This window comes from Cyprinodon tularosa, unplaced genomic scaffold, assembly GCF_016077235.1.
Source record: "Cyprinodon tularosa strain WSP-4 unplaced genomic scaffold, ASM1607723v1 ctg349, whole genome shotgun sequence".
In the NCBI taxonomy this organism is placed as follows: Eukaryota; Metazoa; Chordata; class Actinopteri; order Cyprinodontiformes; family Cyprinodontidae; genus Cyprinodon; species Cyprinodon tularosa.
In genome coordinates, this window is record NW_024039062.1 from 1271143 (window position 1) to 1296348 (window position 25206).

General features: G+C 38.7%; 1 protein-coding gene across 1 annotated transcript; it reads right to left on the reverse strand.

Moving 5' to 3' along the window:
• Positions 1-7093: 7093 nt before the first annotated feature.
• On the reverse strand, positions 7094-19626 carry dym (dymeclin). The gene is made up of 2 exons (XM_038294924.1): positions 19459-19626; positions 7094-8321 (listed from the first exon to the last, which is right to left on the reverse strand). The coding sequence occupies exons 1-2, from the start codon at positions 19609-19611 to the stop codon at positions 8172-8174; spliced, it is 303 nt and encodes a 100-aa protein (XP_038150852.1). The 5' UTR covers positions 19612-19626; the 3' UTR covers positions 7094-8171.
• Positions 19627-25206: the final 5580 nt, after the last annotated feature.

Genomic DNA, 25206 nt, shown 5'->3' on the forward strand with positions numbered 1-25206 from the left:
AAGTATATGTTTTCAATATAAAGCCGGTAGATTGAGTTGGTTAACTTTAATGATGAGGTTGCCTTTCAGAAGTAAAGTACTTGCGCCTGTCAGTCTGAACTGAGGACAGGAAACGACCATGTTGTTACGGTCGAATCTCTGCTGCCCCCTTCTGGATATTTACCTTTCAGATGTGATGTTGAATTTAACATTTTACTTGTCAGACTGCAAATGCGCATCTCTGCACACTGGATTAATGCCTTTATGGATTAAAGCTGTTTTGTTTTTGGTGTTTTGTTTTTTTTTTGAAACATTTTGCCAAATTACAATCACCTATTTCCATGTGTTTTAAGGGGATTGTATATGTATGGGCAAAGTAACATCATCACCGAAGACATAATAATGAAAAAAAAAGAAATTTTCAGGGAACAATATTTGAAAAATGTGGCTTGCAAAGTTTTGTAAAAGCAACTTATAACCTAACTTAATCTATGCTGATCTGAATATCAACTGGGGTACTCTTAATGGATGCTGCCACCACTATTTCTCACACTGAGGATGTTCTTTTTTTTTTATTATCACAAATTGGAATCAGATCTGACCAGACCGCCCTCTTCCACATGTTTTTCCCCTCATATGGCTTAGTAACAACTTGAAAATTGGACATCTTATGTTCTTTCAGTAATAACTTTCTTTTTCCACTTTTGTCATACAATACACACTAGTGTGTTGTCCTTTCAGCAGATCCTCCCACATGAGCTGTAGGCCTCTAAGGTTCCTTTCAGAAGCGGCTCTATATTATTTATCCTTATTAAAATGATAATTACTGTTTTCAACCCAGCTTTAAGCTCCTGCACAACTTCATTCCTGACCTGTCTGCTCCTATCCTTTGTCTTGACAACCTCTGAGGCCTTTATTGAACAACTGATTTGGGGAACTGCATGGATTTATTACAGGGTACGGAGGCAAAGATAAAATATCTATTTACTGCAGAATTAGGCATTATTTGGGGTTAATCCAACCTATTTCCAGAAATACACCATGAAGATGTTGATTGTCACTTGACAAACAGTGAACAATTCAAAGAAAAGTCAACTTTCCCTAAAATTGTGGCCAGGATTTCTGGTCAGCTTTTATTCAAATAAAAAAAAACATTTTATGGTAAAAGAAATGGACAAAAGAGTTTGAAAAACACAGAAGAGGAAGCTGTCCCAGATCAGCTGCACATTAAAACCTTTGCTGTGCTTTGAATCTTACTAAGATGTATGAGGTGGAATCCAGGATAGCCTAAAATAACATTTGTCTCCAGTCCGTGGATGTGTCCTCTGAAGCTCAGTGAGGTCCCGCAACACAGCAGACCCTGAGAGGAGGAGGAGGTGAACTCTCCAGTATGTTAATGTGAGTCGCTGGAGGCCTTTTTTTTGGAAGGGGGTGTTTGATGATTATGGTGGTCAGGATGAGCTGACTTTTTTTTTTTCTCTGAGGTGGGGGGACCATCCCAATGGCGCCGAGCAGGAGGAGGGGGGACAGGGCAGCATTTTTAACAGGAGTCTGGAAACAATCAGTCAGGGGGAAGAAGGTCTGTCAGAGGGACTTGTGGAAGCGACTGGCTGCCACAGTCGTATATTGTCCCCTCCCCTTCTCTCACATCTCCTCTTTCCCTTCCCTTTGTGTGTGCATGGGGCCGTTTTCCAGACTCCAGGAAGTAGCCAGTTTTATCTAACCCTTTTCCATCTCAGCTCTGCTCAGGGGTCTGTCTCCAGTCTCGCCCACAGAGAGAAGCAGGGGCTGTTTTCTATTACATGCTATATATTAGCACGCTAGTTTTGCTGCATGTTTTCTTTAAAGTTACTTGAAAACAAAATCATCACTTACAGCCTGCACCCACATCCTGTCCATTAACTTTGCATGGTGGTGGGGTCAAAGGCCATATTCATTTTAGACCAGTGATGGTGAAAATACAACACAAGTTACAGCTTCAGGGATATTTATATTTGCAAGCAGCTACAGCCCAACCACATGTTCTTTAGCAGCCATGAACAACCAGATAATCGATTAATTAAACTGAAAGATTCTTTAGCACAGATTGCTCTGTCCATATTAAGTCTGGGTTTATGCAAACATGAACTGAACAGGTGTTCGCCAAGAGAGTAGCTTCTGCTTACAACTCTGCCAAGCTCACCTGGAAATTGCAGCTCCATGCGCAAACATGCTCAGTGTCTTCCTGAGAGTAGTTTACCAGGACAAAACATCTGCTGTTTGGGAAGAATGGTGAGATGCATGATTAGAAGAGTTGAAGAGGCAGCCTCATGATGCGGGGCTGCTGCTAGTGGTACTGATGTATTGGATGGAATGATAACAATAAAATGTCTACCTTTGGTTGATTTAAGATGTCTCTTTGACACTATTGGGTGTGCAAGAGAAAACACCAGTCCTACGCAGCACATCAAGAACGGTTAACATGGAAGGTATATTAGAGGATTTTCGCAAATTTTTGAAAAAACCCGCCTTCTCCACTTAAAAAAAAAAAAATGCACATGCACAACCCTGTACCCGCTCCCAAGAGGGAACGTCTGTTAAACACATGTAAGAACATGCACAAGTCAATTTTTCCTCGTGTACGCTCTGTCTAAAAGTTGATGTTTGCATCGCTCATACAAGCTTACTTTCCAAAAGAAGATTTGCAATTTTTCCACTATGTCAAACTCACCACCGGAAGAGAAAATGGGGACGAGCACGTATAGGATGGCCTCACGTAAACATATCACCAGAATGATTGACAATTAGGAGGACCACTTATTTTGATGATCCACCCAGAAAAAGAACATCCTCGACTTTACCTTTAAGATAGTGGAATGGCCCCAAAATCAGCCGCTTAAAGTTTATTCAGCATGCTTTAACATCAAACCAATTCTGCAAAGACAGTGGTAAAAATATTGAAACCAAAGCTTTACAAGTCGCCCGCAAACACATAGTTTCCTCTTCAACTTGTAAGAAACTTAACCAAATATTAGTAGAGGGTTATCTATATATTTAGGCCTGTTTGCATTATTTAAGTCTCATTTGGATTACTTGACACTTAGTAAAAATCCTTCTGCTGCTCAGCTTGCAAAAAAAAAAATAAGCAGGATTGTCAATCAGACTCTGGAAACAAATATAAACAGAAATGTTTCTAGTAAAACATGAAAATGAATAAAAAATTATTTAAAACAAAACACAAAAACATACAAATCAACTCACATTCATGGACAAAAGAATAACATTAAACTAACATTAAAGGGAAAAACAATTTTAAAGGGAAAACCATGATGCAAAAACCATACAAATGTAATGCTATTAATCTGACACACATCTTTCTAAAACTAAGTTCTTTTATCGAAATCTAGAATGAAGGAATAAATATAGGTTATTTGTGATAAATGACCTGCTATCCTAAGAATTTTTTACTCTTTTCTGTCTTTGTGAGTAATAAAGCTGCAGCAGACATCATTTTGTCTTCATTACACATTTACTTTGATCCAAGTCTTAAAAAGAAAAACTACACATATTCAGAATGCTTGGTTAGGCTTTTTAAATCTATCAAATTGCCTTTCAGAGGTGGTTCTAAAGAGGACGTGGGGTGGAGTAAAACACAATTACAAGGGGAAGGAGACAATTAGTATTCTAGATAGGAGTCCTGGCCTTTGCAAAAAATATACTAGTACAGGCACTGCTTCAGGGTCATGCATGTTCTATCTGGTTTTACTGCACAAATTCCTGCTCTCAAAATAGGATATACTATAGGGGATCGCTTTCTACTAAGATAAGAATGATGAAAATAAGACAACTTTAATTAAAAAGATAGAAGAGGGTTTTTTTTTTCACCATTTCCACATCTGATAACTTGTAAAGAAAGAGCGAGAAAACGCCCACACTGGTAAATGTCAAGACATAATTAAAAAAAGAAAAGAAAAATCCTGGGGTTAAAGGCAAGAAGCTGATGTGTCTCTTTTCATTGTGTAGGAAAAATAAGAAACGTGTCTGCCATTTGTCAACAACTCCAGTGGGGAATCTACACTTATGAGAAAAAGGAGAACCTTTTGTCTAGAATTTGAATGTCATTGGGAGCAATGAATACAAGAGAAACGAAAAACAAAAACCTGCAATGTTCAAAATTGGCAGTACGAAAACCTATGATCAAAAAAACACATAGCAGAAACACAGTGACAGAAAAATATTGGACAACTATTGTACACATTTAATTTTTTTAGCTTTTATTTTTCTTTTTACAAAATTAGACACAAAAGGCTGATTTACACTTTTCTTAAACACATACAAATTTTTCTGTTATGATATTGTATTTTGTACGAATCAGAATATAACGCCCTTACTTTCACTGCTAGGTGCTTTTATGATTGTTTTGCTCCAGACAAGTGCAAGCTAACAGGCTAATAAGCACGTACTTCTCAGCATTTGAAAACTCAATATCTTAGGTTGCATATCACTGTGTGTGGTTAATTTAAAGAAATGCAAACAGAAGGTGCAATCAAATGCTTTTTCTTTTTGCCAGTAAGTTTAATTTGCATGGTAGACAAAGAGGATTTTATGGATGTATTTTGCTTTTTGTGTTCAACTTGGTTGACAAACACATTGGCTAGCAAATCCATTGTTGGTTGTGACATCAATTCTAGATCCAACAATTCAATTCATTTTTTTTTTATAAAGCATCAAATCACAACACGTCATCTCAAGGCACTTTACAATTCAACCAGATCATGCAGCCAAATTGATTAAAAGTTTTTTATCTAAGGAAAACCAGTTGATTGCATCGACTCGTTGACTCAAAGGCAATCCCTCACACCAAGCATGCTTGTAAAGACAGTGGAGAGGAAAAACTCCCTTCCAACAGCAAGAAACCTCCAGTAGAACCAGACTCAGTGTGTGCAGCCATCAGCCGAGGCCGACTGGGGTTCAAGGAGACCGAAGCAGACGTAAAGAAAGAAGTAGAAATACAAAATACATCCAAGGATGGTGTCACAGCCAAACAGGAATAGACCAGATTAAGCTACTGCGAGAAAAAGCAGAGAGAGCATAAAGTTAGAGATTGAATTAACATGTTCAGCAGAATGGGAGAATAGATAGAATGAAGCAGGATGATGAAAAGGGTCCCCATGTCTTCCAACAGTCTAAGCCTATAGTTGCATTACTATAGAGATGTCTCAGGATAACCTGAGCCACTCTAAACGTAAGCTTTATCAAAAAGGAATGTTTTAAGCCCACCCTTAAAAGTAGACAGGGTGTCTGCCTCATGGACTAAAACTGGTAGTTGGTTCCACAGGAGAGGAGCCTAAATTCTATGAACCACTAGTAAATATGCAGGTTGAGAGCGAAGTGCTCTGTTAGGGACATAAGGAACAATCAGATCTCTGATATAAGATGGAGCTTGGCCAACCCATCGAAGGAACAAGGATTGATCAGCATTTCTTTATCACTGCTGTTTTTATGTAACCACACCAACTGTACAGCTAAATGTCACAAGACATGGTGAAGAATTTAGAAGTAGAAGGACGAATAATGCTTTAAATTCTTAAGTGGGTCTGGATTGTATTTTAATTAGTTGCAAGCCTGGCTTATAACTCCATGTATGTTCATATGTACTGTACATAATATTAGTGGCTTTTTTATTATTATTATCTAAAGGCTGGTTTCAGTGAGGGGTATGGAGAGTAACCAGAGGTTGTCATTCCATTTATTGTCACCAGTTCTTTGGTATCTTGCAGACATCAAGATCATGTCAGTGTGTCCGTCTCGTCTTTATATCTTTCTTTTTTAAATTCTTTTAGTTAAATGTCCAACCTACGTAGTCTGTTATCATTCCAGGTCAGATGTGCAGTACTGTGGGCGGTTATGTACCCATTTCCTAACACATTTAAGATCTTTTTCCATGTTATGATCGAGGTTGACTCCTGGTCTGACCTTATCCTAAAACGGGTGAACTTACCGACCTCCCACTGTTGCAGAGGCAATCAGTAGAGTTAATGAGCTTTGAGTCACAGGGGGTAAGCAGCACTTTAGAAAAACCAGACTCCAGAGTGTCCCACTTTTAATAATTCTCTGCAGAAAACTGATCTGGGTATGACCTCTCGCTCTGGAGTCGTCCTGCTTTGGTAAAACAGTTCAGGACAAAGTACAGACATGGAGAAAACACACAAGCCATCCCATAATCCCATGCTTCATCCATCTTCTCAATGCCCCCTTGCTCCATATAGAAAAGAGGAGAGCCATGTCACTTTGTGGAAAGCTCCATTCAGCCATCTGCTGCTACATTAATAAAGCAGGTGAGAGAAGGAGCACAGAAAGGAGACGCTTTAGTCTCCTTCAGCTTCCAATGTCACTGTAACCTACAGCCTGGCCTGTGCTAAAACTACTGTAAGCCATTCTTTACATCTGATTGCTTCCATTAAACTGTCCTTGATAGCGGAGAAATTTCAGTCATGATAACCATTTACAGTAGAGCCAAATGGTGTGTAATACTCCTGGGAAGTTGGAGCTGCAGAAGTACAGTTGGTGTCATCGCGTGGCAAACATTTTCAATCCAAACCTTGTGTCTTCTTCTGATATTACGCTACCTATGCAGCAATGATGCCACATTATTTGTGCGGCAGAAGAATTAGAAATACAGATAAATCAGTTTTACTGTTTTTTTCCACTTAAAAAAACCCTAAGTGGTTTTGCTGACCTTGGCAGCAACTGCTGCCATCAAGTGTTGGAAATAAACTTTTAATATCACCAGTGGAGGATTTTATAAACTTTTCTTTAATTTAATTTAGCCTACTTCATGATTTCAGACTGGTTCTAATGGTTTCTCAGTCAGTGTGGCAATTAGTCTTTCAAATAAAGCTCTCTTGGTTTCTTTCAATTAATGACATTTTTAGGAAAAGAGCTTCTTGATTTCACTCAGATTATCTTAGGATTGGTTTAATGACCTTAAAAATTTCTGAGAAAAACAGCAACATTTAAAGAAATCAGAAAGATAAAGAGAAATGGGACAAATAAAAAATAAACGACTTGCTTATGAAATGCTTTAACATCTTTGTTAAAGCATTTTTTAATAATAATGTGACGGAAACAAGCCGATTTAACCATTTTATTGAAACTCCTATTTTTAAAGTAAATTCCCAAAATGAAAGCTGAGGTCGCAATAATACGAGGAAAATTTCCCACTTGGAAACAATCATGTCTCCTTTCACCTCATCAGCAAAACACCATTTGCTTCTTCCATCATTTATATTTAGACCTCCATAATATGCCTCTTTACATATTCATATAAGAAAAACAATATACATGAAAATAAATAACTTAATCTCAAGTTAAACATGCAGAGAAAGTAACAAATTTAAGAGATTTGCAGCTATGCACAACAGGACAGGAAATGAGCTGTCTGTCCTAGTTTAAGTACTTGCTGTGGGTGACTATCCAGAAAGATACAAATGATAAATGCTGAGTGAATACAGGCTGGAAGCAACGATGGAATCGCATGAATCACAGTGATGCAGGAGGCGAATATCGTCTAGGGACGGGTACTGAGCTCTAATTAAACTGTACATGAATAAGGAATATTAAACGGCAAGGGACACTGCATATTTTCCCTAAAAGTTAACAATCACATTTCTCTGGCTGTTTTTGAACCTAACGGCAACTTCACTGACAAAGCTGTTATAAATCACTGCTATTCTCATGAGGGAACCAAAGAAAACCTAAATTTATTACCTCAATATTAAAAACTACGTTTATTACGATGCAGTTAAGGACCTAAATTGTACATTGGAGCTGTGTAACATGTAGGTACCGTCTTATCTTGTTTTTCAATGACCTGTTCTCTGAAAAGTGATCATCCATTCTCAGAGACCTGAGCTTCTTAGCCAAACAGAAATGGGTATGTGCGTTTCTCACAGAAAGATACGGGGAAACATCTGGAAGCTGCAGAGCGCGCCGTTACCCAGCGCTGACGAGGCTTCAGTGTTGAAGAAAAAAACTGTTATTACAATAAAAGGTTGTGCTGCATAAATGGAACTCTGTCATGTTCAAGGTTGAGGCACTTTGAAAGCAGCGAGCATGTACTACAGATGGTAAAACACACACACACCCACACCATCAGTCCTTTCATCTGTCCTGAACGGAGATGAAGACTCAATGTTTTGGTTTTTTATTGTTCAGCCAGAGTCCATACTGAACAGTTCGATGCCATGCGGGTTCCAATAGAGGCCGACTCCCGAATTGAAGACCAGCGACCAAACGTAGGGGATGAAGAAGTCCTCCGGCTGGTCTTCCTCCACGTACTTAAACTTCAGCTCCGGAAACTTCTGTTCACACAAACAAAACAGAAAGAAAATTTATGAAATCGCATGTAACTTCAAGTGTCCAAACTTTTGTCAGATGCCGGACACTGTGGCAGCCCAACAACAGCAGGAACATTAAATCCAACCACCCTCATTTTTACTCTTATTAGAGTGCTGTGCATTTTCTGGAAATATCTGCATTAAAGTGGTTGCTGCTCTGTTTTGTCATGAGGAAGAAAGATCTTAATTCTTCATTCCACCCATGTTTTGACCCTTAACTAATGTAGTGTAAGGAAAAAAGAAAAGAAAAAAAAGACGGCATCGCTTGAAGCTGGTTGACATGGCGATGAACTCTACATTGGTAAAAATGTTGAAGTTAACAGAACTTTTTCAAGGTAACAAAAATAACATTTTTTGCTTAGAGACAGTGAAAGATGATTCATACCAGGGTTTCTTTTTGATTGACATTAATCTCTCTCCACTGAATCATCAGCACAACAGATTCAGTTGTTTTGAAATGTGTAAAAAAGTCAAAGGTACAATTAGAAGTAGCTTCTGTAATCAGCTTCATAACATATGTTGCCTTTTCTATTTTTCTATCATTGTGTCAACACTAGAGATGGCTATTTTTTTACTTTCAAGAAAACTCTCAGCCAAGTCGCTAATTTAATTAAAAGAGGTTGCCATTTTCTTTCGTATATTTATCCATTTTATGTAAGATCAGAAGCAAAGGATGCAAGATTCCTGCTGATGGACGGATCAAATGATCTGGTCAGAGCAAACTGGTGTACATCAATGTTAAATGAAGCACAAGATGGTTCATCAAAGCATTTCTGAAGAGTTTAAATCACTAGAGACTGAAGAATTAGATTATGAGGGACATTCGTGTTGTTTTACTGGATGTAAAACAACCGTGTACAAAGTTTGGTCTGCAGTTGCTTCCCACTTTGAAAAGCACACAACGTCTGGTTGCTTAGATACTTGGGCACATTGCGAGTTTTACAGGATGCAGTTGAAATGAAAAAAAGGCATCTGTAACAATGTCACAAAGAACTCAGGAACAAAATTGATCCCTAAAGGGAATTAAATGCCCTAACTTTAGGGGTTTTCTGAAGAGCATGCTCAGGGTTCTTCATGATGTTCACCATTTTATGAAGAATTCTGATTTGTAAAATCTTCTTCAGAGGTTCTAGAGGAGTTCCCAGAACATTAAGTGCTACAAGTGCTGTAACCCAAACAGATCAGAATCAGATGATGGCAGAAGAGATCTCAATCTCCATAGCACACTTACAGAAGATATCCAGCATCTTGCTGCAAACACTGGAGGTGTTCGCAGGATTCCTGCCGAAGGACAGTCTGCTCTGTCAGTTCTTGTTGACGGATACTTAGTTGTATCTCTAGTCCAGTCTGGTTTTTAGGTTAACAACGAGGTATTCGTCCACCATCTCAACTTCTATACACATGATGGTAATTGCATTGAACTTAATCATTTACTTGTTTTGTTCACATTCAGAATCATATGATTGTTTCCAAACTATGCCACAAATAGCAATTTCTCACTCACAATCAGCTTTTAGTGGCTGTGGGAGCAGCTCACTGACCCAAGTAGATCAGAGAACTCGGCAAGTGGCCTGGGTTTAAATCACCTTATTACGGCTTGGTTCCGATCCGAATACAGAACCCTCTTTTTCATTGAAATTAGCAGGTTAGAGTGGATTTTTCAAACACATGTCGACCTGCTTACAATCAGAATTTTGGTTCCATTCCCCATTTTCATAAAAAGTTGGGTCTAACCCCTCGCTGGCAGGCTGCTTGGCCTCTGTCCCCCCAATTGATGATGTCACCAGTGCGACAGAAATCAGGAAAGTAAAGAATGAAAGCAACACAGATGGAAGTCAGTGCATAGTCAGTGTGCTTTATTGTTTTGTTCTCTTGTCCCTCCGAATACCACTCACCGGTGCTGTGCCATGTTTATCGAATGTAAGCAGAGTCGTTTTGGCTTGTTCAATCAGCCAAGACTGGTGCAATGTTGTAACACCCATACTTTGTGCTCAGTGTTATCACGTAAATTAGAGGGTTGACTCGGTTATATGTTCCCACTGTATGCCGATAGGAGCCTATCTGTTTGAATGAGATTTTAACCCGAGAGGCTTGCTGAGTCGTTTGACATAGGTCAACACGAGTTAGTGAGCTGCTACCACTGCCACTAAAAGCTGATTGGTTGTGGGTTTCAGCAGGTTTTTCGACCAGTGGGAAAGGGGTAAGTTGTAACAATTTACATTAGATCAACTGAGAGCAAAAAATGTACGTCACAACACTGAGCCATTTGTGTCTGATCTAACAAGCCAAAAAAAAACTCGATTACATTCGATAAACATGGCACAGCACTGGTGAGATTCAGACAGACGAGAGTTGAACAATAAAGCACACCGACTACGCCCTGACATCCTTCCATGTTTCTCTCCATTACCTTCCTGATTCCTGACATCAATGCTAACCCAGCGGGATGGTGTCACCAGACATGTAGCGGCGTGGGAAGAGGGGCTACGAAGCTTGCAAGCGTGGGTTTGCTTTTTTGACAATGGGAAGGGAGCCAAATGCCGATTGTTAGCAGGTTAACCCGTGCTAGAAAAACCTGCTTCAATCCTCATATCAGTGGGAAAGAGGCTAAAGTGATTCACCAACTCCCTGTTCTCAGCTTATTACACCCCCCCCCCCCCCCCCCCCCCATTGACTACAGTGCATTTCGGTAGATTTACTGGACTGTTTTGTCTTGAAAGTCTAAGGTCTGCAGAGTAAAATGGAAAGGTGTGGATACTGTCTCCTTTGGTGCTCCTCTCTACTATGCAAGATGTTGGGGGGCTCAATAGAGAAAAGGGCCACAGCTGCATCCTATCATTCAAAGGATGAAAGTGCCTCTTTCTAGGTCTTTCTTCCTCATTAGGGTTCTCAAATAACAGGACAAAGTGAGCAGAGGGGATGAAATACTGTAGAAAGACTAGGATCAAACCACAGCCAGCTTACTTTATGATTGAGATAAGAGGTTTTGCAATTGTTTCCTCCATTCATTAAGGTTTTTTAATTTAAAGACAAAAAAAAAAAAACAACCTCAATGTTGTAACTCTAACCAATATACAGTCGTACGTTTACATCATCATTACTGCTTACCTTTATCACAGCCTCACTTTAAAAAATGAAAGTGTCTTGAGAGCTGTACTGAACGAAATTTCTTTTTATATACTCTCTATGTGTACAAAATGACAAAGTCTGTCTAAGTCTAACATTCCACAGCTAAATGTTTAATGTTCTGTTCTTTGCCAGTCAAAGGGAGTTCTTTCCTACATAATTAATAGTATTTGCTTAATTCTGCAAAAGAAAACTGTAACCAAAGATGTAAAACACAAGTAATCATGATCACAATAAAGCAGTGGCTCCATACAATATTCTGTTTTCTGAAAAAAAGTGTAAGATCTTTTCATATGAAATGCTGAATGATCTTTTCCTCACTCAGAAGGATAGCCCACCGAGCAGACCAAACCAAGCATCTGCCAGCCCACCTAACAGCAGGTAGGCAGCAGGAGCAGAGAGCATCAATAATACAAGGGCACCTCATTATATCCTGTCTAAACATGCATGTATGAGCACGAACGCAGTCCAGTAATCAGTCTGCGCTGAAAGACAGACGCCGTGGCCTTTATGTGTTGTCCTGACTGCCTCTATTCACAGCCGCGCTATCGGTATCATAATGACACAGACAGAGGGGCTCCGGGGTCACAGGCCATATGCCAGGCTAGAGAGACTAGACCACACACACCAGAACCATTGTGATGGCCAGACACAATGAAGAAGCTGTACTACCCTGATGGCATTTCTATGCAGGTGACTCGTCTCAGTCTACCAACTCATCAAATGTTCATATGACACTGATGGTGACAATAACTCAACCCCAGCTTCAATTTACCAAGAGGATGAAAAAAGAAAAACTTCTCCCAACTTTTTCTTATAATTAGAAATGTTTTATACATATTGACTTTAATATCACCATATATACAGAGACAGAAGGTTGCTGAGGAGATTAATGCGATTATAATTGCGTGTAGATATTGTAAAGCTACTGTGCTAATAAAAGATCATTAAAGCATTAATTAGGAAACCTGGCTATGTCAACACACTGTCAGAATGTGTGGTATTAATTAAAGTGACAGATTTAATTCACCCAGGGAAACATGCAACTATATCTTGCAATGTACGATAAAATAATCTAACCTGGCAGCAAGATGATGATGAGTAGCTCTCATGTATGGGTTAGTTTGAGTTTGATCAGAAGGGTGTTATTAAGCATACCTGACATTAGTTAAAAACTACTTTCTATTCCCCACCTGTTGGAATAAAGGGTTGTTTGGGTGTAAAGGTTATGTTATAACAAGCTTTTTATGCCCTACTCTTAGTTGGGGCATAATTCGGTCAATTCGAGGCAATGTCTATAGAAAATAGTAAGTAATATTTCTAGAGTTCATTTCGCAGATTTGTTAAATTTACCTTTGTGGTTTTTGATAAATTTCGCTACAGTAGGCTGATAAGTTCACTATCAAAATACCAGTAAAACTAAAATGGTTTATTCAGTTATTATTTAGAATAAAACAAGTTAAGTTCTTGTGATCTACAGAAATTAAAATTTAAGCCAATTAGATGTTAAAGTCCATTCACAGCAAGTGCAGATGTTACTCTGTAAGTGTACTAAGACAAGGTGAACATTTTTTACTCAACCAATAATAATTCTTTCTTGGTTTATATGGCAACATCAACATAACAAATAAAAGATGAAAACCTGCTAAATCTGGTCTTTTTTAATGCAGAAAAAACATCCAAATTAAATAAACAAATGTAGTTCAGTTTTTTTGGCACATAAGATTATAAATGCTTAGGCATAGAAGTGGTGATGGGTGTAAGATGATGCTGTTCTCTTCTGTAAAAACAAAACCATACTTTTCCAGTAATAACGGAGAATAGATTATTGACCATGTCTGGACCTTTGGTGAATGTTTTTTAAACTCTTGGAATTTTGTTCCGTAGAAGTTCAAAAAATATCCACTAGACTTGGTTTCCAAGATTTGAAGACGTTTCGCCACCTCTCCAGGATGCTTTCTCAATTCCTGGAGAGGTGGTGAAACGTCTTAAAATCTTGGAAACCAAGTCCAGTGGATATTTTTTGAACTTTTACGGAAAGACTATGACCTGGATGACTGAGAATCTTCATCAGCATCTTGGAATTTTGGTTTGTTGAAGCTGCTCCATCAATCTATCAGATATTTATTCACATTAATTAATTACAATGCAAATTAGGCGCTAATAATGTCAATGCTCGTATCGTCTGTCTGAAACATGCCTCACATCCCAACATGCCCAAGAAATGAAGAGATTCTGTTGACCATAAATCAAGAGAGACCAGGGCTCTGAAGAATACTATTAAAACCCCAAAACAAAATACTTTTATTTTTGCCTCAGTCCAGGATTCTTTGTTAAATAATGCATGTATTGTTGCCCCCTTCTTAGCAGTTATGTCTTCAAATAAAGGCATAGATCCCATATCAAAGCTAATAAATGCAGTTTGTTCATTGTTTTTTGTAATATAAAGTAAAATGAAGAAACTGTGGAGGCTGTGTTATTCTTTATGGTTTTTGTAGATGGTTTGGCAAGAAAGTTATCCAACATTACAAGCAATTAGATATAGTCAGGCTGCAAACAATGGCAAAGACAGGCCTGGTGTTAAGGTGGTAAACTTCTGTAAGGTGGCCTGATCAAAGTTGATTTCAAACACTACTTTTATTTTAAACCCTCAGGAACTGCTTGTGGTTTATTTCTCTCATTCTCAGATGATGGAGCTCCCTCACAGAGCTTAATTCTTGGATTTATTTTATTTTTATTTACAATTAATAATCAAGAAAGCTATGAATAAACTTGTGACATAACATTAAGAATCAAAAAGTGGGGGGAAAAAGGGCAGAAATGGGTTTTATAAAAAACTGATAATCCTTTAAAATGTATTATTTTATTTAAAAAGGACGCATGCCTTTTGTCCAATCAGAAATTTTTCTTTGTTGGATCAAAATCCTTTTACCTCTAAAAGTCTGCTCACATGGTATGAATCACTTCACTGTTTGACCCATACATTCACTCCGAGAAACAATGAAAACGTTTTAAACAACCAAAGCATTTATTTTCAAAAGCTTCGTAGCTCACTGTCAGAGCTGAAGCATTTTTTCACTATTGCTGCTGCAGCAGGGGATGGATTCCTTTAAAGGCATTTTACACATTTAGTAAAACTCCAGTTTGTGTATTACATGCTTTGAGAAACTTACAACAGATTAAAAAGGGAGGAAAGATTGTATTTGAGCTCTTTAACATATTTTCCCTTGACTGTTTCCCAAAGCAATGTTTTTAGAAAAAAATTAAATCAGACAGATACAAGCCAAGATTCTAGACACCGAATGCATCATAAGAAAACAGAGAAAAAAATCCCTGAGTCACAGTGGCCACTGTTTTCCTTCTACTTCTATATTGGACAGACACAGCTGGGGATTTTGGGTAACAGGAAACTTTAGATATGGCTAAAGAAAAACATCCCTTGCAGGCTGTGGAGAACAAGTAAAGCATCCTCATCATTAATCTTATCTGCCCTTTATTCTGTCTCTGCTGGGATTTCCTCTCTACATATTTCCAGAGGTTTACTATCGCCCTTGCTTATTAACCCCCTCCTCCAGTTTGTTGTCTGGACCCACTTGGCTGGAGAACAGATCAGTTAGCTAAAGGTCCCGGCCGGTCAGACCCTCGGCCCTAAACACAGACTGACTGGCTGGCCTCATATCTCCACTCAGGACTCTGTGTTCCCTTTCCTCCTCTACAGGCTGCTGACCTGCCAGATCTTGGCCAGACGCAGAAGAATGCAGCTACGGAGAAAACGTAACCCAGAGTACACAACTGAATTTGCATGCAGGTAAAGAAGTCCAAGGCTTATGAAATGGACTTTGTTATGTTCTATAAATATCTCCTGGTCAAGTTTGGTTTTAAGGACGGAAGTAACTAAATCAGTGCTTGGTTATGAAGGACAATGTCAATCATAAAGAGGGTGTAAACACTGTATTATAAGGACAGGTTAGTTTGGATGCATTGGTGTTATTATAGAAATTTGTGAGTGTGGGGATATAAACAGCTCTGGTGAAAGTCACTAATGATATTCTCATTGCCTCAGATATTGGACTTGTATCTGTACTTGTCCTGTTAAATCTCAGTGCTGCATTTGATACAGTTGACCATAATATTCTTTTAGAAATACTTGAATATTTTGTAGGAATTAAAGGAACAGCACTAGACTGGTTTAAATCTTATCTATCTGATTGAATTCAGTTTGTTCCTGGTAATGACAAATCTTCCACATGCTCAAGGGTTATCGGATCAGTGCTAGGACCAGTTCTCTTTACTATATATATGCTCCCAATCGGTACATTATTAGACAGCATGGGATTAATTTCCACTGTTATGCTGATGATACTCAGCTTTATCTGTCTATAAATCCAAATGAAGCTAACCCATTACATAGATTACAGACATGTCCTAAAGACATTGAAACCTGGATGACTCTTACCTTTCTGCTTCTGAATGCAGACAAAACAGAAGTTAGAGTATTTGGACCAGAGTCCTTGAAAAAGAATCTGATTAGCCAGTCACTTCATTTGGATGGGATTAAACTGATTTCAGATAATAAAGTAAAAAATCTTGGTGTTGTTTTTGATCAGGACCTGTCATTTAAATCCCATATCAAAGAGGTTTCTAGAATTTCCTTCTTTCATCTGCGAAATATTGCAAAAATAGGCAGACACTCTGTCTACTTTTAAGGGTAGGCTTAAAACTTTTCTTTTTGATAAAGCTTATAGTCAGAGTGGCTCAGGTTACCCTTAGCGTTATGCTGCTATAGGCTGAAACTTCTGGAGGACATAGGGACCCCTATTTCATAATTTTGCTTCATTCTATCTCTATTCTTCCACTCTGCAGAATCTGTTAGTTCAACCTCTGACGTTCTGCTCTCTCTCCTTTTTCCCATAGTAGCTTCGCCTCGCCTGTTCCTGCTGCGACACCATCCTGGAGAGAAATATCAGCTCTGCTGCTTCCATCAACACCTCAGTTTATAGATGTTGGAGATCGGCCAGTTTTTCATGTGTAGTCCTGTTTCTCTGACTTTGACTGGCTGGATATGCTCTCTTCATCCTCTGACATGGGAGCTGGCTCAGAGCTCGTCTGCCTGGCTGTGTGTTTCCTGGACGGGGTCGCTTTTACAGCTGCTTTTTGTATCTCTGCTTCTGGAACCCCAGTCGGCCTCGGCAGATGGCCGCTCATACTGAGCCTGGATCTGCTGGAGGTTTCTTCATGTTAAAAGGGAGTTTTTCCTCTCCACTGTTGCTACAAGTATGCTGAGTGTGAGGGCTTGCATTTGAGTCAATGAGTCGATGCAATCAACTGGTTTTCCTTAAATAGAAAACTTTGAATCAATTTGAGTGTATGATCTGGTGAACTGTAAAGTGCTTTGAGGTGACATGTGTTGTGTATTGGCACTATATAAATAAAATGAATTGAATATAGTGGTCAGAAGCCATCAGGGCTGTGAGGAACCAGTAACCTGAGGGACAGCTGATAATTACTGCTGCCTCACCCCCTCCATCCGTTGCCCCCACCAGGAGACAGAGAGTCTGTAGGCTATCAGTGCTCAATAAAGCAGATTTCAGCTGGACAGGCTAAACAACACATTCCTCAAGCCCTGCCTATGAGCACCAAACACCCTGAGACAACACACACAACGACAGACGAGGTCAGAGACATCAGAGTGACAAGACAACGAGGGTCATCTTTGTGGTATTTACACCGTCTTTAACACATTGTCTCAGTTGGAGCTTAATTTACACATCAAGGTTTTTTGTCTAAATGCTTCTAATTCCTTCAAAGGAAGCGGCCCTTTGTACTCAAGTGTCAACACTGATCTTTGTTGCTTAAAATAACAAGGATCTGTTTGTTTAAGGTCTAAGAGAAATAGTTTTCTTGACAGCTACCAGCAGTGTTTGACTAATCGTTTCCAGAGAAACAAATCAAACCCGTCATGGTTGAAATGATCTCTGTCAACAGTACACATGGGGCAGTTTCTGATATTAAGAGATACCAAAAACTTTGCCAATACAGCTCTAATCCTGCCTGTAACATTTCTAAAAGGACACAAAAAAAATGACTGCTAAATCTTGTAAACTTCATGTTAACCTTGATTCTCTGTATAAAATCAAAATACCATCAAACAAATATTTTGAAAAAATAAAGCATAGCATAGTTCAGTCATAAAAACATTGATTTTTATCTGTGAAAGATAATGGTTATGCCTGTCTGCAGGGAAAGGATGGACTAAAGCTTTATGACAAGTTCGATTTTTAGATTTTGAAACTGTTTATATTCCCATGCACACATTAAAAACTCACTGTTTTGTTGATTATTAGCAGAGTTTTTGAAATGTTGCTGCTGCAATTTCACAAAGTAAACAATAAAAAATAGTCATAGCTTTATAACTAAAATACTTTTTTTTCCTGATGCAGAGGAAAGGGTTACCATTCAGCCTCCAGAGTGTCGTTTTGGTGTCCCAAGAGGAAACCAGGGACCTGGGTCACATCGATACGCCATTGTTTTTTCTGGGGGGGTTCAACAATTTTTGCAACATAAAAATTCCATCTGGCATTAATTTTTTCACTGTTGATCCCACCTCAGTGAAGAAAAAAACAACAACATACAAACCACAGTGACTCCTCCTCATCGGAAGTAATTACTACTGAATAGGCCAGCTTCACTTGTGATTGACCAACCAAGATGAATAACATCCTTTGACTCAATTTGTTTTCTTTGGAGGATGCCGGCAGGGCTCCACATCCTCTCTCCTCAGGCCGCTCCTTGAAGGCTCGACTGATTGAGTCACCAATCCTCCTTTTTCTGAGCAATTATCGACTCATTGACAATTCCATACAACATTCATCTAACATATGGATTTTTTTCGTTCTTTTTAGATTGGGGGCAAAACAGCAGGATGAGCTCATAGGGTGAAGGAAAGCAGAAGAGGAGAGACAGCTGTGAGTTTGAGTGATGGTACCATCAGACGGCACGGGCTCCTCCCAGAGGAGACATTGCCTAGATATTTTCTTTTGCTTCATGTCACCCAGTGGAGCTGGAAAGCTTTCAGGTGGTTGGAAAGTCAATGTGAAACTCAACCAAGGCCAATGAAGCCATGCTCTTAGTTATAGCAGCACAAATGACATACATGTATGTTTCAGCTGGTGCAGAGTGCGCTGCATGAGCACCAGTCCCGCTGAAGGACATAGCAGGGTTATACACATGTACAATTCTTTGGATTTATGGTTGATTGCAGCATTAATGCTTGGAGGTGCTGACTGGGAGGTGAGACTTGGAACGCACATAAACTGATGGCAATACGCCATCCCTCTTCGGCATCGGCAAGTGAGACAAATGCCTCGCAGCCTGCCGCCAAGTATAGAACATGAAACACATGATGAAACATGCAATTAAGAGCCTCTGTGCTGGTGGGGAGTGCTGTGAGGAGACCCCTGGTAACATATTCCCTCACTGATTAATGGAAGAGCTTTGGGACGGGAGGGGTTAGCGAACCCGCCAGGAGGATAGGGTAACGAGGCGCTGTGGCAGATTTATGTCCCCTCCCGCCCCTCTCCCTACAATCTTATGTGTCCATGACAAAGTGCCTCCCAGCTCCCCCATCCCATATCCTTGAAATGTCATTACATGTTCACATGTAGCAGGCCGGCAGAGATGGAAGGGAGATCTGCATTAATACTGATGAGAAGTGGGCTCTGGTCTTTTTGTCTCAGTAGCAGTTTCATCTTTTCCTTGAACCTTTTTACATCAACATCTAATACTCCCCCCCACCCCCCCACTCCCCATTCGTCTGTGCAGGCAGACTCATTAGTTTGTCTTCTATTACCCTGCAGCCATGCAGAACCTCAGGGTCTGCAGCCTGTTTACATTACACATGTACTGTTTCTCTTATCTTTAGACAGCCTTCATTAACAATCAGCTCTGTGTTCTGCTGTCCTGTCTGCTGTTTTACCTTCAGTCTGTCTGTAGGCAGGGCCTGGGCTCCCTTCATGATGACCTCTTGAACCCTCTCCACTGACAGGTCACTTCCAGCCTGCTCCAGACGTTGACTGAAGAATCCTATCACCTGAAGTTCACACAACAGGAGACAGACTTTCAGAAACATAGCTATAGTACAGTCAGACGAGGAGGATCATCAAAACTAATGCTGCTTTTTAGTAGATTTCTGCAGATCTATGCATCAAATTCTTTACAAAGTACAGAAAAAAAATCTTACAAAAAACAATCTGGATTATTCAATTTGAATAAAACATAAAATAATTATTTCTTTCAGCTGAAGAGCCCCTCCCAGTCCTGATCTTCATATAAAGCGCTAATAGAACTACAGCTGGGAAGCTACTAACAACAAATTAACCTTCTAACATTAACTAGTTATGCAACCTGGGGCTTCTGGACAAAAAGCAGGAGGGCAAAACCTTTGATCCGTATCTCTGTTTGATTCTTCGTGTCAAAATCAAATAACAGATGAATGATCATGAATTATTTTAGGGTCAGTATGAAAAATAGCGTGTTTCTGGTTTTTAATAAACGTAAATGATCTGGATGCTTACTTTTTTATGATTGGCTACAGGGTGTCCATTAAAGAGTGTTAAAACTGATTGTTTTAAATTACTGTGCTGGTTTCCTCTCAAATGATACTTTGGATTGCTAAACATAACGTTAAGCTGCAGCCAGAGCCGGTTACCTTGGTAATCTTTAACAACAACAGAAATTAAATTGTCCACTCAGTCAATTTTTGTGGAAAATGTATACATTCAATGTTTAAAAAACAAACAAACAAGCTATTAACTTATTAATAATTAATTTAACAGTACATTTATAATGTGACAATATGAGCAAGAGATGGTCCTTTTTCTAATTCCCCCGTTTCAGGGGTTCATTACCAGAAAATATTCTTCTGACTTTCTGATTATGGTTTTGGCATAATCTCATTGTTTATGTGTTTTACCTTAATAATGTGATATTGTAAAAGTATTTTTATCTTTTTTTTTTTTTCAAAGTGATTATATTATGGGAAGCTCCTACTTGATAATGTCCACTTAAGAGTTTATAATTTGTATTTAAACAAATAGAAATAACTGAAGACAACTACTGCATTGTTCCCCTGTTAAAACAAATTTGAATGTTTTTTGGAAAAAAACACATTTCAAACACAATATTCTAAGAGTAAGGTATGAGAAATCCTACAGTAACCTTTATAGTTAAAAGATCTAAGATTCAAGGTAATAAATATCTTCATAGAAGCACTGTTCAGGAGTTATTGCTCTAATCTTTCTTGTTGATATTTTTCATACCTGCTCTACAAAATGCACAAACACAATTAAATTAAATGTTGTTTATTGTGTTTTCCTGATTGAGAAGCCTTGAGGACTCATTTATCACACTGCCTGGACACCGAGCCATAAAATGTCTCTACGGTGTGTCATGATGTAGTGAAGAAATCTGACCCTATTCAGGATACCTCACTTGATGAAGTGGCCAGTCTTGTATGTATTGCACTACCCTCACAATGCATGGGTTGTACTGCTTTGTTGTAGGTCTGTTATACTGATACATATGACCTTACAGTGACCCACAACGAAAAAACAGTTTAAGTAAAAATGAAAGAACTGTTCACACATTCAATTTAGTAACAAAATAAAACAACTAATAACAAATGCAACATTGGAGTTACAGTTAAGGCACGTTTGGGCTAGGAAAAAAAAAAAAAGAAGCAAACCAAGTGTGAGTATTAATGTCAGCCTTTGTCTCGTAAATAAATGGAATAAAATCTTATGACTGATTCCAACTCCTTGTAAACTCCTTATACTTTCTAATTGCATTTCTACTCTGTGTGTGGAGTTACTTAAAATAAAATAGTTCATGCTTACCTTTGTTGAACATACATATATAGACATTTGGACAAAATAGCCCTCATTTAATGCAATAAAAACCCACAATGGACACAGTAATAACTATAATCTAACAAAAGTAATAAGTAAACTTACTTTTAACAATCTTTCAACAAAATAATAGAAAAAATAAACTCATCAAACATGACTGAACAAAAAGTAATGGCACCCCTTTACTTTACCTTTATGCAATTCAATGGTTGCTGTAACAGCAGGTATTTTGGCCCACTCCTCAAGAGCAAACTGCTGCAGTTGCAGCTTTGAAGGCTGCCTTTTCCAGACAGCAATCTCAGCTCCTACCAAAGATGCTCAATATGATGTAAGTCAGGGCTAATAGGAGGCCAATCCAGAGTAGTCCAATGTTTTCCTCTTAGCAATTCTTGGGTGTTTTTAGCTGTGTGATATGGATCATTATCCTGTTGAAAACCCATGACCTGAGACTGAGAGCAGACTTTCTGACACCGGGCAGCGCATTTCTCTCTAGAATCCCTCAATAGTCTTGAGATTTCATTGTTTCCTGCAGATACTCGAGACACTCTTAGCAGATAAAGCAAACAGCTCTAGCACATAACAGAGCCTCCTCCATATTCCTCAGTAGGGACAGTGTTCTCTTCTTTATATGCTTCTTTTTCTGTCTGTCAACATAGAGGTGACGGACCTTGGCAAAAAGTTTAATATTTTTTTTCATCCTTCCATGGGATATTCTACTAGAAGCTTTGTGGCTTGTCAACATTTAGCTTGGTAAATTCCTGTCTTCCTTTGTTTTCTCCCATTAAGTCCACTTTGGCTCAAACGACAGATGGTGTGATCTGACACTGATGTTCATTGAGCTTTAAGTTCACCTTTAATCTCTTTAAAAGTTTCTAGGCCCTTTTGTTACCAGCGATATTATTTGTCTCTTTGATGTATCATCAGTTTCTCTTTTGCAGCCTCGCCCAGGTAGGTTGGCTACAATCCCATGGATCTTAAATTTCTGAACAATACGTTCAGCTGCAGTCACATGAACATCAAGCTGCTTGGAGATGGTCTTATAGCCTTTACCTTTGCCATACTTGTCTATAATTTTCTTTCTAATTTCTTTCCTCTGGTCTATCTGGTCGATGTTGAGTGTGGTAGACACCATGTCACCAAAGTATAGTGACGACCTGTAGCCCCATATATTGGCCCACTGACTAAATACAAGATTGCAGACACCAGTAATACTGATTAGTAGACACCTTTTTTTAACATGTCCCTTTGGTCACATTATTTTCAGTCTTCTCTCTGGGTGCCATCATTTTTGTCCAGGCGTGTTTCATGAGTTAAATTCTTAAACTTATTCTGTTGAAGCATGGTTGAAAAGCAATGCCTGACTTTCATTTATTCATTTTATAGATTTTGTATTTTTCACTTGTCTCAGATGACTTTGTAATCAAGTTATGTCTGTGACCATTGTGGGTTTTTCTCTCATTAAATGAGGGGTACCAACAAGTTTGTCGATTTGTTCACTATGATTAATGGATTACTATAAATAATTTAAAAGCAAACTCTTTAATTCACCAACACTGATCACAGGTGGTTGGATTTAACTGTTGCACTGTTGCATTTGCAAATAACAATAAACAGCTCCTTCTAAATAATTCAAAATTTGCAGTAAAGAGGAAAAGAAACTATGAGATGAATTAAACAATTTGCTGCCAGTATTCAGCAAATTAAGAACTATTTGGCATCATCTCTTAAATAAAAGCTCTAAAATCCATCCAAAATGTCCATTCTCCATAGCAGGGACAGGATATCTACCTCATTTTGTCTGATTTGGCTTTTAATTTGGATTTAATGTAAGACACCACGTTTTTATGGATGTGTACGTTCAGAACAAAGAAAGGTTGCTTCACTTGATAACTAAAACTAAAAGGTCTCTGGATGAATTGAGAAAATTTAAATCAAATCCTAATTCAAATATTGATTAAACAAACTGTTTTATTTAGATCAATTGTATGCAAAATTAAGAGAACTGACAGACATAAAAGACTGCAAACATTTTATGAAAGTATTCTACATTAGATATTGAATTTACATGTGGAATATTTGTTGAACTCTAATGAACAGAGATAATCCCTTTCATTTAATTTTTTTTATTGTATAATTACTAGAGTAACAATTCTACAGTTAAATTAAAACAGATACTTGAGCACTCATGAGTATGTTTACAGCGTCCCCATCAGTATTATCTTCTTTTTCCTTTTTTATTATAACATCATATTAAGTATTGGGCGGGGCTACAGATAAGCCACAATGTTATGTTCCTGGCACTAAATTATAAATAAAGGTAGAAGAAAATGGTCACGATTAGGTTAAATGGTAATATCCAAACCTGCAGGAATGCTCGTTAATAATTGGAATCTCGTTCAAATTCAACTCATGAATTCACCCCTTTAAAAAAAAATAAAAAAATCTAACTTAGAAAAAGCCCTTCAGCAAAGCTTAAATTATTTGAAGGCCTTTGGGTTTATACTCAAGCAGGAAATCAAGAAAGCATATTTTGTGTTTTCTACTGCTGTGCTGGATATCCCCTTGGGAAACGGATGAAAATGAAAAGGAAAAATCCTCTGTTTTAGTCATTCTTTTTAACGCCTTTTCTTTGTCACTAACTGCAAAAAAGCAAACATCCACAGGCAACCTTTTCTATGCTCATGTTCAACAGTTGCTCTCTTAAATACAACACCACTGCAGCGCCAAAGATAAGCGTAGTGCGTGCTTCAATCTAATACTGATCTTTTCATTGAAGGCTTTGACTATGAGATTCATTTACAATAGCAAAGCAGCAGCCCCTCATGCTGGATCTTATGCTAGCACACATGAATTTACAAGCATAAGGAAAGCTTCCGAGAATAGCCTGAGGGGAAGTGATCTGAACCAAGGGTTCCTAGCAGGCGTGCCTCCCTCATACTTATGGATAACAGCAAACCCCAGGGTGATGTATGCAGCAACCATATGCAGATTGAGGAAAACTTCTCTTCCTTGCCTAGATGGCTACCATAGATAAAATAAAAACATTGCTCTGATTTGTATTCTGTATCCCTGATTTACCCACAATTTTTTTAGAAAAAAAAGCCTTTAAGCAGACAAGGACTAATAAATTCAGAGTTTTACAAGGATTTAAAAGCTCCATGTTACCAATGCAGTTTGCATATGTTCCACTTTAAAGGGGCTTTCTGAAGCCTAGGACACTGAAAAATCAGCAGCCTTCGTCTACAATGTCTTACATACGTATTTGTGCTCAATGAAGGTTCTCATATTTACCCCATTTACACGACCCTCTGAAAACCGAACCGTGCTGAGTTTGGACCGAGCTTGGATCAGTTAACCGTACTGAGCTTGGGTCCATATGACCATTTACACATCACTCTAGCACGGTTCCTCGCATCCTGGTGACGATCTGCCCTCTAGAGGTAAACAGGCAAATCAACATGGCGGCGCCCGTAACATTCAGGAAGTTTGATTATAATTGTGATATTTCGTTTTTTGTGGAGAGTCAGGTGAAAAATGCTGCCCTTGGTGAATTTACGTGACAGAGTCGGCTTTTGGGAAGTGGATACGAGAAACGACAGTCAGGGCTTACAGACGCAGGAAACAACGACGGATGTTGAGGTTTATCACACTGCTAAGCAGAGTCATCACTGGAGATTTAGTGGCACGGTAGGGAAGCTAGTATTTTTATGAATGTCTGAAATTTCATGATTATGGAGGCTGTGAGGAGATGAAGCGGTCTACTCATGCGCTATTTGTTACCTTAGAACCGTGCCTGAACTGAACCACGCCACGCTCTA

Bases quoted from the DNA above. Each gene is read 5' to 3' on its own strand.
- dym (XM_038294924.1), bottom strand. From the start codon at position 19,611: ATGTTTCTGAAAGTCTGTCTCCTGTTGTGTGAACTTCAGGTGATAGGA. The intron at 8,322-19,458 runs GTAAAACAGCAG...TTGTGTGAACAG, and splicing joins TGCCTACAGACAGACTGAAG to AAGTTTCCGGAGCTGAAGTT.